Source organism: Adiantum capillus-veneris, chromosome 28 (genome assembly GCF_014529385.1).
Source record: "Adiantum capillus-veneris isolate H3 chromosome 28, ASM1452938v2, whole genome shotgun sequence".
Taxonomy (NCBI): domain Eukaryota; kingdom Viridiplantae; phylum Streptophyta; class Polypodiopsida; order Polypodiales; family Pteridaceae; genus Adiantum; species Adiantum capillus-veneris.
Genome location: NC_140958.1, coordinates 115,354,991 through 115,371,893, shown reverse-complemented (window position 1 = coordinate 115,371,893; position 16,903 = coordinate 115,354,991). Strand labels below are relative to the sequence as shown.

Here is a 16,903-nt window from a genome sequence, read left to right as displayed (position 1 = left end):
GAACTGCTCCACCATCTGAAAGGAGCAGGATCAGTTTGCATAAGCAAAGCCTACCACATGGGTTGGTGTCCTTGGTGAGCTCTCTTGTATGTCACGACAGAACATTGATTATAGCCCCTTGGCAGCGCCAATCACGTGCATTCCAACATGACATCCGCTCCTCATGCTCAGGGATAGACCATTAATCACTGCTTGCTATCTAAGACCAACCACCACGACATCTCCCAAAGCCTACAAACACATAGTACATTTAAGTATTTAGGCTTCTAGGATCATCAATTAGTCCCCCCCCCCCCCCCCCCCAAACCCCCCCCCCCCCAAAAAAAAAGAGACCATTCCACAATTGCAAACTTAAGCTCAACAGCATAGAAAAGAAGTTTCCAAGACACAACTGTAAACTAGACAAACCACTAAGACGACAAGTCACACTATAGGCAGAGCAATTAAGCAGCGAAACGCTACCAAACCATGTCTATTTGAGTATGTACATGAGACAAGGCTGTTTATAGACGTGTGTGGGGCAAGAAAGATACGAACAAGAATCCACTTAGCGCGTGGCTGCAATTTATGGCTCCTCCTCCTCCTCCTCTGTTCATGAGTGGATGAAAGGAACCTAATTCACACCTTCAAATAATTGGTGCCCTCAGTGTGATATGGCTTGCATATCTGCTTTGCAATCTCCTGGTAATGGAGGGGTTGAGGTTGACGATGCAGAATTTTTTTTTGATCTCTTTTTATGAAAAAATATGATAAATAATTGGTCTCTATATACATTAAAGAATGTCGAACAGAAAAGAAGTACCTAGTGAATATTGCACCTCTATAATATAGTGACACGGTGAGAGAGACAGAGAGGCACGCAAACCACGATGTGACGGTGGCCTCACACTTATAAGATCAGTCCAGTGAAGATAGTTAACTTGGTGGAAGAAGCACCAGAGAGCTAGTTGGGATGGAGAGCATCAATATAACTAATGGCCGGGAGGAGGTCGGGTCAGGCGTGGGCGCAGCACTGCTGCTTGTGTTACTGTATGGGGTGCTACCACTAGGCTCATCAGCTGTGCTCATGATTATACTTCGGCGATGGCGGATTACAGCTCATGTTCCAGGACAGGAGAAGAGGAGGTTCCCGCCAGGCCCGTTTGCGTGGCCTGTGATCGGCCACCTGCACCTGCTCGTCCATGCGCCTGACCAAGTCATCCGTGACCTCTCGAGAAGGTATGGTCACATATTGGGGCTGCGCTTGGGCAAACAGCTTTGCGTCGTCATCTCCAGCCCGCAGCTTGCCAAGGAGGTGCTTCAGACGCACGACAAGATCTTCGCCGATCGACCCCCTTATCAGTTCAACGAGCATCTGCTATATGGGCAGAACACTGACATCACCTTCAGCTCGCAGTGCCCGGAGTGGAGGCAGAAGAGGAAAATCTGCACGGTGGGGCTGTTCACGGCCAAGCGAATGCAGGATCTGGAGCACGTGCGGCGAGAAGAGGTGGGCGCTCTCCTGCGCCGGCTGCAGGACCTGTCGGAGGGTGCCACGCAACCAGTGGATATTGGCTGGTGTGTGGGCGAGATGGCGGCCCATGTGGTGATGCGGCTGCTACAGTCGGAAGGCAGCGCGCAGGCGGGCGCCGAGAACCTGGTTCAGCTTGTCAGGGAGTTGGAGCGTGAGATTGCGTCGCCTACCCTGGGTGACATCATCCCCGCCCTCTCCTGGCTGCCTTTGCCACGCTTGCGCCGAATGCGCCGTCTTCGCGACCGCTTTGATGCCGCGCTCTCCCTGCTCATTGCCCAGCGGAAGCAGCAGTCGCCCACCGCTTCCTCTTACGACGACCTGCTCCAGTCCATCCTGGCCAAAGAGGTAGATCCCACCACCAAAATGAAGGCGTCCTCCTCTCCCCAAGACACGCTCACCCTAGAGGACATCAAATGCATCATGCTGGTAAATCTTTATGAGATATAAATCCACACATTCTGTTGACACATCCTCTTACAACTTATAAGTTTCATGAGATATAAATCCACACATTCTGTTGACACATCCTCTTACAACTTATAAGTTTCATGAGCTACTAAATTTGGAGGGAGTCCTCTCCTCAGGACTAAATAACACATAGTATTAAAGAGGAGGGGTAAGGGGATCGAGGGCAGAGAAGTGCGCGCACAAAAATCGGAGAGGTTGCAGCCATAGATGGGCACTTAAAAACTAAACCCGGCCACATATTAAACCCGGGCAGCGCCTATGTTTTAATAATAAAACCCAAAAAACCCGGGCCATGGCTACAACATGTGCGCGCGGGTGGGATGGTTACCCCATGCGTCACAATTTGGGCGACGAGGCCCTGGGTTCAAATCAAGTCGCCGCTCGGGTTCCTTTTCGCGTTGACTTGTCGCGCGTCCGGGTTTAATCTACCTCGGGCTTCCCGCATCCACTTTCACGCCGTCGATCCCCTTACCCCCCCCTCTTTAATGTTATGTGTCACTTAGTGTCGTGGGAGTCCTCTTACGACTTATAAGTTACATGAGCTACTTATACTTAGGAGGGATTCCATACCTAGCTAGTTCTAGTTAGAGGAACGGGTTTCACGGTTTGACCCTATAGGTTGCTGCCCCCAACCCCACCTAGTTAGGTCATGGTCCCTCTGGAGCAAGCTGGTATGTGATCTTCCCATAGCAGTAATGTCCCGAGGTTGGAAACTATCCCCAAACTGTTTCTAGATAAATAATTTTTTTTTCCAAGGCCTTCACATAGCAAGGTTCTAATGTGACCATAACCTTTTTGCTACGGCAAACAAACTTTTCCAATGGTGGAAAAGTAGAATACTTTTCTTAGGACCCTATCTACAATATGGGGCACACATTTGAGAATATAAAAAATTACCAAAATACCCCTCTAATTTGTGGAAATTCTCAAAATACCCCTCAAATTTCAAAAATTACCAAAATACCCATGCATCTATTTTGGTTGGACTATTCAAGATTTTTTAATTTATTCTAATTTTCTAATCCTTATTCCTTTTTGACAATTTAGATCCGTGTTTGAGTGCTTAGCATGTAATTTGTCACAAATTATCTTGCAAAAAGGACAATTATGTCTAAAAATAATGACGAGATTCATCTCCAAAGCCTATGTAACATACCCAAATTCTAGTTTTAGCATCTCTTATTGATAGACAATCACTCTTCTTATGAAAAGCTACAAATTTTTTCGTCTTTCAAGAAATTTAATCTCACGACGAGGGATACTTTGGGAATACTAAAAAAATTGAAGGGCATTTTGGGAATTTGTGACAAAATATTGGGGGTGTTTTGGGAATTTCCGCAAATTACAGGGGTATTTTGGTAATTTTCCCTTGAAACTAAGTGTCTTGATGTGGCTATTACCTACTTAATTTTAATGGGTGTAGAGGGGGGCATTAAGAGGAATGTTCACGAATTTGCCTTGCCCCCCCCCTCCAAAATCTCTCTCTCTCTCTCTCACACACACACACACACACACACACACACACACACACACATATATATATATATATATATATATATATATATATATATAGAGAGAGAGAGAGAGAGAGAGAGAGAGAGAGAGACCTCTGTTTAAGCTTGTGTACACACAAGTCCTAGGTCTAATCCTTGTTGTTTCCCTTGGGAGTTGGAACATGTGATGCTTTATGTGTGACCAGGATATGTTGGGAGCTGGCATTAATACAACATCGCTCACCCTTGAGTGGGCCATGGCGGAGCTTCTCAAAAACCCCCACTGCATGCAGAGGTTGAAAAGGGAGATAGAAGAGATGATGGATGGTAATGTGAGGCAGATAACAGACGTAGACATAATGAAGCTAAGCTATTTGAAGTGTGTAGTGAAGGAGATCCTTCGTCTGCATCCCGTGGTACCCTTTTTGGTACCACACTTCTCAGCAGAGGAGTGTAAGGTAGAGGGGTACACCATACCAGCAAGGACAATCATTTTTGTGGATGTGTGGGCAATTGGGAGGGATGAGGGGTTGTGGGCCAATGCGGAAGAGTTTCGACCTGAAAGATTTGAAGATAAGGAGGTGGATGTGAAAGGGCAACACTTTGAGCTCTTGCCCTTTGGATCCGGACGAAGAATTTGCGTGGGCATGCCCTTGGCATTGTCCATCATACAAGTCACACTCGTCAACTTAGTGAATCATTTTAATTGGGATTTACCCTTTGGACAAACAGCTTCATCCATGGACATGAAGGAAAAAAGTGGTATGATCATCACAAAGAAAGCTACTCCCATGATGGCTATCCCAAGGCCCTGCTTTAGCTATTAGTGAACTCTTATCCTCAATGTTTAGTTAATCAGCCTTGTCGGATTTTCATGGCGATTTCCATAGTGTATAATGTATTTTCTACATTTGGAAAAGGAAACTCAACTATTTTATAGTAAACTTTTTTTTGAGCTCAAGTAAGTTACTACATCGTTCTTGCATAATCTAGATATCTTTTCCACCTCATAGTAAGCATATAATTTGTTTAAGGTTCATTTTTGTATATCTTTTGGTTAATCTTCACAAGTGGGATGCATATGCTGCAATGCTTTCATCCACTAAAATCTTTACACACATGACAAGGTCATCTAGGAGCAAAGAATTTTGGGAAAGTAGTGTAGTATGTACTATTTTTGCAACTTGACATTTTCTCTCTTAATTCTCATTATGATACAATCAAGGGTTCACTTCCTATTGAAACAGTTATAGGCCTATAAGATAGGGTTTTGTTTGGCACATATTGTTAGTCACATGGTGTGAAACATGGCCTAAGAACTCATGGAGTTCAGTTTAGCCAATGTGGAGCAAGGTTTATGAGGGGCCCTCTCACTCATGTTGTTGAATGTCTCTCGTTATCTCCACACAAAAGTATATTTTTGTACTTGATAGATTTTCTATTTCTCGACATCATTATATAAGACATAGTTTGCATGTGGAGAATATGAGTCTCTGGGACTGACATTGGCACTTTTTCTCTCCTTATGTGTCACGATAGAGTCCCTAGGCCCTGTCAAGTTCGTTTATTAGACCATTTTGAGCACATAGTATCAAAAACTATCTTAGTGGCCAAAAACATTTCGGATATCTAGAAAAACTTGTTAAGGTTACAAAAATTGCTAAACAACATTAGCAGATGGTTTTTTATGCATATAGCAAGTCTACGTTTTGTTAATGAAAATATTTCATTGTCTGTACCTAGATGGGATTCATTCTCACATTCTATTATGGTCTAAATGTGGTAGCAAGGTTTTTGAGTAATTGCAATGGGAAGTATTTAGTTTCTTTTCACAGATGTGTGTGATGATCATAACATCTGCCATAAGCATTGGAAACTATAGTCATGAAAATGCAAGTTTCGATCAGTTTTTTGCTGTTGCTAAATGCATATAAGGTGTTATGGGCCCTAGTGTCGAGTTCCTCCAACACGTGGTATATGTTGTAGTAGCTTCAATGTCCGAGTGTAATCTGTAAGTAGGACTTTTTGCTTTTGCTTTTCCCTACTCTTTCTTCTTCCATGTGGATGCTTCCTCCATAGGGAAGATCCTTAGCAAGAGGACGAACCTATGGTAAGCCTCATGACTTCAACTCTTGTACCCTCTTTGAAGTTAAGATCCCTTCATCCCCATTTTGATGCCTCTGTTTATCTTCCAAAATTTCTTCATTGTTATGTAATTTGGTAAGATAGGCATGCAATGACAAAGAATGATCATCCCAATTTGTTGTGTGGTGTATATGCAATCTCCAGCTTCATGTAACACCTCTTTAGTTACCTTTTCTCTGTCAATCGACGCCACTACATATGACCTCCTCAAAAACATCTTCAACAAGCTTTGGTCCTTGCTTTAGAATGGGCTCTATCTTTGCTCCATAGGTTGTGGCTTCCTTTATAGAGATGGCATAGTCGGTTGCCATATCCTCCATTAATTTGTGCATAGCTCCTTTTCCAAATTCAATCCCAATGGCAGATCTATCCCCTACAAATGGATCTTCACATCCTTAAAAAACAGAAGATCTCTTTTCAAAGCATCATTGAAGCTATAAAAGTCTCTTCTACCATGATTTGTGCTATCATACCATATACATTTATGCACAAATTTTTCTTTACTTTGGGAATTCTGTTTAAAAAGTTGCCCTTTCTCTTCAACACTGGCCATCTTTAATTTCATTTCTCCCATGCTCTTAACAAACTCATAAAGAATAGAATTACCACCTTTGGGAATGACAATAGGAAAATTTATTGGAATCTCCAGCATTCTAGAGGTAGGAGTAGCACCATTGACCACCATCTTGTCTCTACATTGTTGCCTCTTCGCAAGCAATGAGACCACATCCTCAACCTCTTTCCACTCCACCTTCAAACCGTATTCTGTATTCTTTTCTTCTAATAGTAACTCTTACTTTTCGTAGAGTTCAAGCCCTATAGCTTGAGGAAACAATCCATTGTTTGCACTATCCAAAGTACCTTGCTTTTTTCTTGGCAATTGAGCATAACGTCATCAAACTCCTGTAGGAGTTTCGTGATAGAAAACCCTTCTTTCACCCTTTTTTTTGGCTTTGCAATCCATTTTAAGAAAGTTCTTTCTGTGACCCTTTTTTAGTCTTCCATGAAGTATTCATTCTTTAAGGAGTTTGTATTTCCCCCAATATCTTCCATACTCCTCCTCAAATTCCATTACATGGTCTTTAATCTTAGGGAGCAACAAGCTCAAAACTTAAGCCATATATGGCTCTAGTACTGGTTGTAACTCCACAGCCTTCAATAACCACAAAGATATTACCATATACATGTGGTCGTGCTGTGTGTGAACACACTTAGGACCGTCGGGGAATTTTTTCCCTCACTAGGAGTTTTTTTCCCTCTGCATTGTATATACGCCCATCATTCTAGGGCATCTATCTTTCCATTGCACACTAAGTAATACACTCTCTGTTGTGTTCCTAGAGCTTCCTTCATTTTCTCCAAGCTGTGTGTGTTTTCCTGCAACCCTAGTTCCAACAATTAGTATTAGAGCAGGTTGCATCCTCCCGAGCTTAGTTGCCAGTAGCTCCAGCACACTCCTACTCACTTTCTTCAATTTTTGTGAGCTTTTGGTGAGCGTTTGTAGGCCCCATACCTCGTTGTTGACTTTGTTGAAGTTGTTTTAAATGGGTGTTTTGTGATGTTTACTAGCTTTACAAATTACCATGTCCCTTTTGCTTCTTCCTTTTTGGTTTGGCCGAAGGGTAGAAATAGTGGCAACTTATCCTTTTCGCCTTAACAAAAAAATATTTTTGGAAGGTTTTGATATTTCATGGAAGTGAAAATTTTGCCTTTAATGGATGATAAAGAAAGGGTTTAATTTTCATGATTGTTAGCTCCATCATAACCAAGAGTTCAAGAAGCATCTTTTCACGATGGTACATTGTCCTCCTCTTGGAAATTTGAATCTCTTAAATTGCAGACTTGACAATGGTGGAAAATCAGAGGAACCAGGAAATGATCTTTTTGTCATGCCAAAAGGGATAATCTACTTGGATCCCCCCCCCCTCCCCTCCCTTCCCCTCCCCTTTTTCGCACATAAGCCTCCACTGCTCACAGCATCGCACAACCGCGACATCTTGTTCAGTCGCACAGACTCGACATCTCTATCTTGACTTCCAAAAATTCCCAACACACCACCATCGCTCCGTCGCCTAACACCTTTACGAGAGATAGAGAGAGTGCACGAAGGAAGAGCAAGCACACAAGCGCACATAGTGAATGGTGTTTGGGAGAGCAAACACACAAGGTTATCATGAGAGACAATAATGCGTGGGAGAGCAAGCGCACAAGCGCATAGAGACAAAGATAGAGAGTGTGAGAGATACAAAAAGGGTTTGCAAGAGAGAGTGGAGAAATATCTAGACAACTACCCTCCCCAACTTTCTTTCTTTCCTCCAAGTTCTTTTTGTTTGAGAAAGAATAGTAGATATTATATGGCTTCCATTTACATTTTTGTAAAATTCTCATGAAGGGTGATAAAAAGAGTTGTCATTTATTAGAGGGGCATGGTGAAAAGGCAATGATACCATTTTATGGGATTTCTCACCGGTGTCCAAATCTTAGAGAGAAGAGACTAGAGCCCAGAGTAATAGTACAATAGTAGTCATTGGTAGAGGATGTGGCTATAGCTTCCAAAAAATCAATACCTCTAAGGCTTCTTTGTTGAGTATGTCTTGTCATTTGTAGGTAGGTCTAGTGGGCCATGTATGATTTCACATGCCCCTTGGCTACTTTCAGCTCTCTCCATCCCTTTAGGGCTCGGGCTCAAGCGGTGGATGGGCAATAGTAGTGACATCTCTGCCTACTACCAATGAGAGAGAAAGAAACATGCTGTCAAATTTCAAAACCCTAGTAAATTAAAATACAACATGAGCTAAAATATCTTTCAATAGGATGTTATTATCTATAGTTTGATGAGAGGTGAGCTCTAAGCCTTGTTTTGCATAGGCTAGATGGCACGCCAATGGAAGCAATATCGTCGTAAGACTACCTTGTTGCTTAATACTAGAATATCAAGAAAAAACATGGAGCAAGCATATCCATTTCATAGCTTTGTGTTGATTTTAGTCATTAAACACATTCAAAAAATATTATCCATGATAAGATTCATTATTGTTGTTGTGATAATGACAAAGGCAAGAAGAGATAATTACAAGGACAAGACAACTCTCTACTACCAACATGTTTGAATTTGAAATACTGACTTCGTACTTTAGAACTTGTTCAAGTAGATGCAAGGTAAAGAAACTATATTTGATCATCTTGCATAAGTAAGCGTTGTGATGAAGAGTTAGTGGCATTATATACTATTACTCACCTTTTTCAAGGTCTTCAAATGTGATGGAAGAAGATATGCATACCAGATGACCAAGGCTTTCACCTCAACACATAAGGCTATGCATCCATGAAAGATGATAAAAAAAGTGCTAATAACAAAAGAATAGTGAACCTAGAACTCATCAGTGGTCCATCAGGGAATTTAAGCTCTTTCTGCCTGAGTACTCCCGCTCGTACAGTGTGGAGTTACGTCTTGTCACCATCGACCACTATTCAAAACATACAAAATCCATTATGTTAGAATTTAGAAGTACAAATAGATGTAACTATCAAACCTAAAGAGCAATGCAAAAAAACTTACAAAATTGGCCTCAAATGATGTCCACCACCCGCCGCTCCCCAAGTGGTGCGAGCTCCTTGCCTCTACTCGCGCTTTGGCTGCCTCCTTTTGTTGCTTCCACTTGTCAGAATTCTCGCACGCTGCTCGCTTCGTATTCTTCCAATCTTCTTTGGCTAGCCAATCTGGTCTGTTCCACCCAATCTTTATTGTTTTTTGTACTTCAGAACGCTTGTTCTTGCAGTATTCGCGCATTTGAACCTTCATCAGGCCTTCATTGAAGCGCTCATCCCAACTTGACACGGGAAACTTGTCATGCAGCATGCTGATGACTCTGCCTTTTAATTCCCTTGGCACTTCACTCCAGGTGTTTAGCATGTAGTGTCTAAACACCTGAGAGCAAAGACCGCCCATGCGCGAGATCACCTTCTTGCCTTTGTCATCCAAAATGATTCCGCCACTGATGTCGACCAAGCACGGCAAGCCCTCTGCTTGTGACGTGTGAAGCTAGGTGTCTTGATAGGGGTCTCTAGCGGCATCTCAATGGGGGTACAGACGTCAGGTGTCTCCACTTGGGTCTGAGCCCCGAAGCGAGGAGTGTCGACTGGGGTGACTCCTGGAGGAGTAGCTAGTGGTGTGTAGCTAGGAACGGCCAATAGCCGCACAAAACCTGGAATAGATTGCGATGACGTGGCTGATGTGGGGGCGGACAAAGAAGAGGAAGGTAAGGAGCCTCGTGGAACACAAGGTGGTGTCGAAGCATCGGTGGCGGCCACTACAATAGATACTCTATAGTAGCAACGCTCGGAGTGCGATGCTCAAATGTGAAAAACCACGGCATCGCTATAGGCTTCGCTATGGGCATCGCTAAATTACAAGTAATTTAGCGACGCTCATAGCGACGCCGTCAGGGCTAAAAAAAATAACCGAGAGCGTTCGAAAACTCAGATCTCAGATCTGAGTTTTCGGCGCGCGCTCAAGCAAGCAAGGTAACACGCTATCCCTCTCTCTCTCTTTCTTCTCCACACACACACACACACACACACACACACACACACACACACACACACATGAGGAGAGAAAGGAGAGCTAGGTATGCTCCTTCCCTCTCCTCACTCTCAATTTCCCTTCCCCTCTTTCTTTCTCCCTCTCTCTCTCTCTCTCTCTCTCTCTCTCTCACACACACACACACACACACACACACACACACATTGTGTGTGTGTGTGTGTGTGTGAGAGAGAGAGAGAGAGAGAGAGAGAGAGAGAGAGAGAGAGGGAGAGAGAGAGAGAGAACACAAGCATAAACAAAAAACACATAAACACATGCATAAAAAAAGAATGCACACACACATTGAGAGAGGAAAAGAGAGAGCATAAACCAAAAACGCACACAGACATGCATAAACAAAGAATGCACACACACATTGAGAGAGGAAAAGAGAGAGAGGGAGAGAGAAAGAGAAAGATATAAAACAAAGAGAGAGAGAGAGAGAGAGAGAGAGAGAGAGAGAGAGAGAAGAAGAGAGTCTTAACATCGTAGGAAACTATCCCAAGAGACCTTAAAGATCTAGTGGACAAGAGTTGAACTCAAGACCTGTTATTCATGAGGGAAATGGCATAACCAATCTATCACACTTCGGTGATAGAAAATTTATACCATTTTTCTCCTTTTTTTATTGGCATGCACATATACCCACACACACACACCCGAGAAGAAGAGAGTTTAATTTAACGACGTAGGAAACTAATTAAAAAGACCTAAAGATCTAGTAGAGGAGGAGTTGAACTCAAGACCTGTTATTCAAGAGGGAAATGGCATAACCAATCTACCACACTTGGGTGATGAAAAGGTTATACCATTTTTCTCTTTTTATTGGCACACACACACCCACACCCACACCCACACACACACACAAGAAGAAGAGAGTTTTAACATCGTAGGAAACTATCCCAAAAGACGTTAAAGATTAGGTTAGATGTAGACTTACGTTAAATTAGATTTAGGTTTATTTAAGTTAAATTAGATTAGATTTAGGTTTATTTTTAGTTAGATTTACGTTTGATTAGATTTAGGTTTATTTACACTAGATTTAGTTTACGTTATATTAGATTAGATTTAGGTTTATTTACGTTAGATTTAGATTAGGTTTATTTTATTTACGAGAGAGGTAAGAGGAGAAAACAAAGAGAGAAAGAGATTATGTTAAAATTTAAATTAGATTAAGTTAACTTACATTTAGATTTATTTTATGTTGAGTTTAAGATTATGTTAGATTTTGATTTGCGTTAGATTAGATTTAGGTTTATTTATGTTAGATTGGATTAGATTTAGGTTTATTTACATTAGATTTAGATTTACGTTAGATTAGATTAGATTAGATTTAAGTTTATTTTGGGTTTAAGACTAAATTAGATCTAGATTTATGTTCGATGGACTAGCTTTTTTTAGATTTAGGTTAGATATTAGTGCATGTCAATGAAGGTGCGCTCATGATGTTAAGCATTGTATGAAAAACACTTGCTCATATGAAAAAGATGGAAAAAGACTCCGTTCTCCTACATGAGAAAATTTCCTACGCTCACATCCTCGACAGTCCATCCGGACTAGCAATTCCACATGCATGTTCGACTGTTGCTACCATACAATAAGCCGTCATGATCAGCCAATGGAAGAGAAAATTCAGCCTACACAGAAACTAATGATGCAAGATGACGATTCCAAGGGTCACACACACACACACACACTCTACACAACCCGTCAAATCTAGAGTAAGAATTAAGTGCTTTGAGTAGGCATCAGCTACATTGCAAAGCAGACATCAGCTACATTGCAAGAATGGCATACCTGCATGCTACAGACAAAGATCTACTGTGAAAAGATGTTAAGATGCTGTGAAATGCTACAACAAGAGAAGAGGCAAAGGGGTTTTGTCCACTACATGCAGTATCATGTAGACGTGGGTGTGTAGATTTCTTGTACCCACAAATATAGGCATTCACCCAATAAAGACGAGATTATAACCCGGTCGTTCTGATCTCCGTGCACCTCTAGACCAAGGTGTGCGGGGATTGGACATGACTAGAGAATGTGAGGTAGTTTACAGTGTGAACAAACACAAACACACACACACACACACACACACACACACACACACACACACACACACACACACACAGAAAAGACGTACAAAGAATGCCAATAGAAGATTAAATTTGTTGTCCAGGTTATAAGATTTTTACCCTCATTATGAGTAGTGATGAGGATGTTGGGCCGTCCAACCGAAACACCTAACTCTCAACGAGGATCTTATGTCCTTGTAATCATTGCAAGCATGCTGTGTGATGGACAAGACGCGTTTCTTTGCAGTAAGTTTGCGAATTTGGCGAGTTCGATCCATCTATTATAGATCGAGTTGTTGTTAATTATAACTCGTCGGACTCTCACGTTGTCCAACAGGCAGCAATCTTGCAACCCAATAGACGTGTTCGCAGGCGCTTTGGTCAAGTAGCATATGTGAGGCCACAAGATGTAGCCTCTGACAGCTCGGGGGATGATCATGCAGACCACATTCCCAACGAGGCAATGTTTGAGCCCGAGATTGATGAAATGATCGAGACGATCATGGATTCAATAAGGCTTATCTATGATGATATGAAAAGTGAAGCCGATACGCCATTGTATAATGGAGCACGTGTGTTTAGATTGAAAGCGCTCCTGATTCTTCTCAACATGCAGACAAAATTTGGATGGAGTGACACTAGCGTCATAGCGCTTTTCAGGTGATCTATTACAATTAGTTTACTTCCCGGGGAATTCACTCTATATATAAAACGGAACGCCACGTGCGAGCGGACAACTTTGATAAAACCCCTATATACGACTCATATTAGGGAATATGACCCCCCTTTGTACGCTTATACGACAATCAATGCAGAAAATTACCATACCCCTATCTTACATATGAAATTTAGGTCTCACATAATCTAGCTGAGTAGAACTAGTCAAAGAGCGTGTAGCATAGTGACTGGCAACGTACTAAGGAACCACTTATGTTGATAACTAGATGTACTCTCAATGTGTCTTAGTTTGACTTTCAAACTATGTACCCGTTCAGCTTGCACTCTAGCTACTCATCCAATTTTACCCCATCTAAATTACTCAAAAAACATGGTCATATAGTTGTGCTAGGTTATTCGTGTAAATTTGCATTATACAAACTCTTTATATCTTTCATCCCTCAACAAATGAATTATAATCACAAAAGAAGCAATTGATACAAAGCAGTGTTGGTTCTCGCATGGATCTTTGTAGCTATTCATTCAAAAGTTGAAGGGTAGACTCTTTTGGGAAGCAATGATTTCGAAACACAAAAACTTCCTGTCATTTTTTCCTTTTCTTTCCCCCCCCCCCAACCAATAAAATATGATACCCCCTCCCTTATTTTTAAGCTTATGACATAAATTATTGGGGGTCTACCCCTAACTTATACGCTTATGTAACTTGTAAAAAGACCCCCCTCCCCTACACTTACGTGGTGCAATAAGTTTTCCATGGTGAATCCCCCGGGGTTTACTTTAATAAAACTCTAAATGTATAATGATCTGATAGATTTTTACACAATTGTACCGTATTTTTATGTTGTGTAGATTGCTCAAAGAGCACATACTACCACCTGATAATGTGATGTCAAATTCCCGAGAGGAAGCAAGAAAGATTTTACGAAACTTGGGGATGGATTACAATTTGATCCACGCTTGTCCTAATGACTGCATTCTTTTCAGAGGGGAATACATAGACATGGAGAAGTGTCCAAAATGTGATTTCGAGAGATATCGAGTAGATCTCCATGGAACAAAAATTCCGCAAAAGGTTTTGCGACATTTTTCTCTACTTCCTCGCATCAAGCATTTCTTCGAATGTAAGTCCATGGCCGCCCTAGCATCATGGCATTAAGGGGAATAAATCTTTGGATGGTGTGCTACGGATTCTTGCAGATTGTGCAGCCTGGAAACATATAGATGGAACATGGTCGGATTTTGCCAGGGAAGCTCGCAATTTGCGCTTAGGCCTGGCTATGGATGGCGTAAATCCATTTGGTCAAAGATCAACATCTTATGGCCCGTTGTCATCGTTAACTACAACATTCTCTCGTGGTTGACTATGAAGAAGGGGCACCTCTGGCTAAGCTTGATTGTGCCAGGGCGATATAAAGTGAAGAATATGGATGAGTATCTTCGTCCACTATTGGAAGAGCTACAACAATTGTAGATTGGCATAGAAGTGGTGGATATGAGCCGACACACAGGTCGACGGAATGCTTTGATAAGAGGCATTCTAATGTGGACCATGCATGACTATCCCGCACTAACAGAATGCTCAGGTGATCTATTTACACTCCTCACTCAGACACTGTAAATCTTGGTTGTTCTCAAACTGATCTATTATTATGTGTATACATACAGGGCTTCAAACAAGCGGATACAAAGCATGTGTCACATGTGGACCTAGACTGAATGCACGTAGGGCGCCCTCATTGAAGAAGCAAATCTACGAAGTTCATCAAGCGTATCTTCCAAAGAATCATGTGTTACGCGACGGATTTTTGGGAAGAGAGTCACCGAGGATGTCTGCACAAGCATGGTTAAAGCAGAAGGAGATGTGGGATGACGGTTTGCCCCTAGGGATGAAGAGACTCTCTCTATGGTACAAGTTACCATATTGGCCCAGACTCATGGTCAATCACTTGCTCGATCCAGTGCACATATTCAAGAATGTGGGTAATCTGTTGCGGAACCATCTGGCCGGCAAGAAAGATACCTTGGGAGCCAGGGTTGACCTTAGAAATGTGGATCGTCTGGAGAAATATTGGCCGCAGACAGCATCTGATGGATCAATAAAACTCCCTAAAGCGCCATGGATTTTAATAGGAGCCCAAGAATGCAAAGTAAAAGAGACCATTCGATCTGTGCGAACCCCCACTGGTGTAATGCACTCGCTCCAAACGTGTTTCACTAAAGAAGGGAAGCTTACCGGTTTGAAGTCACACGACTGGCATAAAATGTGTCAGGTATGTTTGAAGTGGAATATATCATAGTGGGAATTATGTAGCAAATTTGTATGTGGAGTTTAATATCATTGCTAGACGTGTTTTGCAGTTGATTTTATGGGTGGCCATTAATGAGGGATGTTTGTCTCCTGACGTCCATAACACAATCTAAAAACTTGCGAAGTTGGTACAATGGATCTCACAAAAGGAGATCAATGTAGAATCCATACCATTTGCCAAACTAAATGCTGCGGAGGTTGTGTGCACGTTTGAGAAACACTTTTCTACTACGATGCTAACCATTCAGGTGCATCTTCTTGTTCACATAGTTGATGAGGTGGGAATAGCTGGCACAGTACATTCCAGATGGATGTTATTTTTAGAACATTTCATGAAAACGCTCAATGGATATGTGCATTAGAAGGAACGTCCGAAGGGTAGCATGGCAGAAAGTTGACTGGTATCAGAGTCCCTAGTTTACATTGGAGAGTGTCTAGATGAATTTGATAAAGCCCTGGACACGCTATGGTGAACCATCTTCTTGTTCAGAGAGAGAGAGAGAGAGAGAGAGAGAGAGAGAGAGAGAGAGAGAGAGAGAGAGAGAGAGAGAGAGAGAGAGATAGAGAGAGAGAGAGAGAGAGAGAGAAAAGACGAAGAATGCCAATAGAAGATTAAATTTTTTGTCCAGGTTATAAGAATTTTACCCTCATTATGAGTAGTGACAAGGATGTGGGGCCGTCCAACCGAAACACCTATCTCTCAACGAGGATCTTATGTCCTCGTAATCATTGCAAGCATGCTGTGCGACGGACAAGACGCGTTTCTTTGCAGCACGTTCGCGAATTTGGCGAGTTTGATCCATCTATTATAGATCGATTTGTTGCCAATTATAACTCGTCGGACTCTAACGCTGGCCATCAGGCAGCAATCTTGCAACCCAATAGACGTGTTCGCAGGCGCTTTGGTCAAGCAACATATGTGAGGCCACAAGATGTAGCCTCTAACAGCTCGGGGGATGATCATGCAGACCACATTCCCAACGAGGCAATGTTTGAGCCCGAGATTGATGAAATGATCGAGACGATCATGGATTTAGAAAGGCTTATCTATGATGATATGAAAAGTGAAGCCGATATGCCATTGCATAATGGAGCACGAGTGTCTAGATTGAAAGCGCTCCTGGTTCTTCTCAACATGCAGACAAAGTTTGGATGGAGTGACACTAGCGTCATAGCGCTTTTCAAGTGATCTATTACAATTAGTTTACTTTAATAAAACTCTAAATGTATAATTATCTGATATATTTTTACACAATTGTACCGTATTCTTATGTTGTGTAGATTGCTCAAAGAGCACATACTACCAGCTGATAATGTGATGCCAGATTCCTGAGAGGAAGCAAGAAAGATTTTGCGAAACTTGGGGATGGATTACAATTTGAGTCACGCTTATCCTAATGACTGCATTCTTTTCAGAGGGGAATACATAGACATGGAGAAGTGTCCAAAATGTGATTCTGAGAGGTATCAAGTAGATCTCCATGGAACAACAATTTTGCAAAAGGTTTTGTGTCATTTTCTCTGTCTCCGTGCATCAAGCATTTCTTCGAATGTAAGTCCATGGCCGCCCTAGCATCATGGCATGAGGAGAATAAATCTTTGGATGGTGTGCTACGGATTCCTGCAGATTGTGCAGCCTGAAAA

General features: G+C 42.0%; 1 protein-coding gene across 1 annotated transcript; it reads left to right on the top strand.

Moving 5' to 3' along the window:
• Positions 1-918: 918 nt before the first annotated feature.
• On the top strand, positions 919-4,418 carry LOC147421140 (cytochrome P450 71AU50-like). The gene is made up of 2 exons (XM_086505008.1): positions 919-1,939; positions 3,681-4,418. The coding sequence occupies exons 1-2, from the start codon at positions 953-955 to the stop codon at positions 4,299-4,301; spliced, it is 1,608 nt and encodes a 535-aa protein (XP_086361134.1). The 5' UTR covers positions 919-952; the 3' UTR covers positions 4,302-4,418.
• The last annotated feature ends 12,485 nt before the right edge of the window (positions 4,419-16,903 follow it).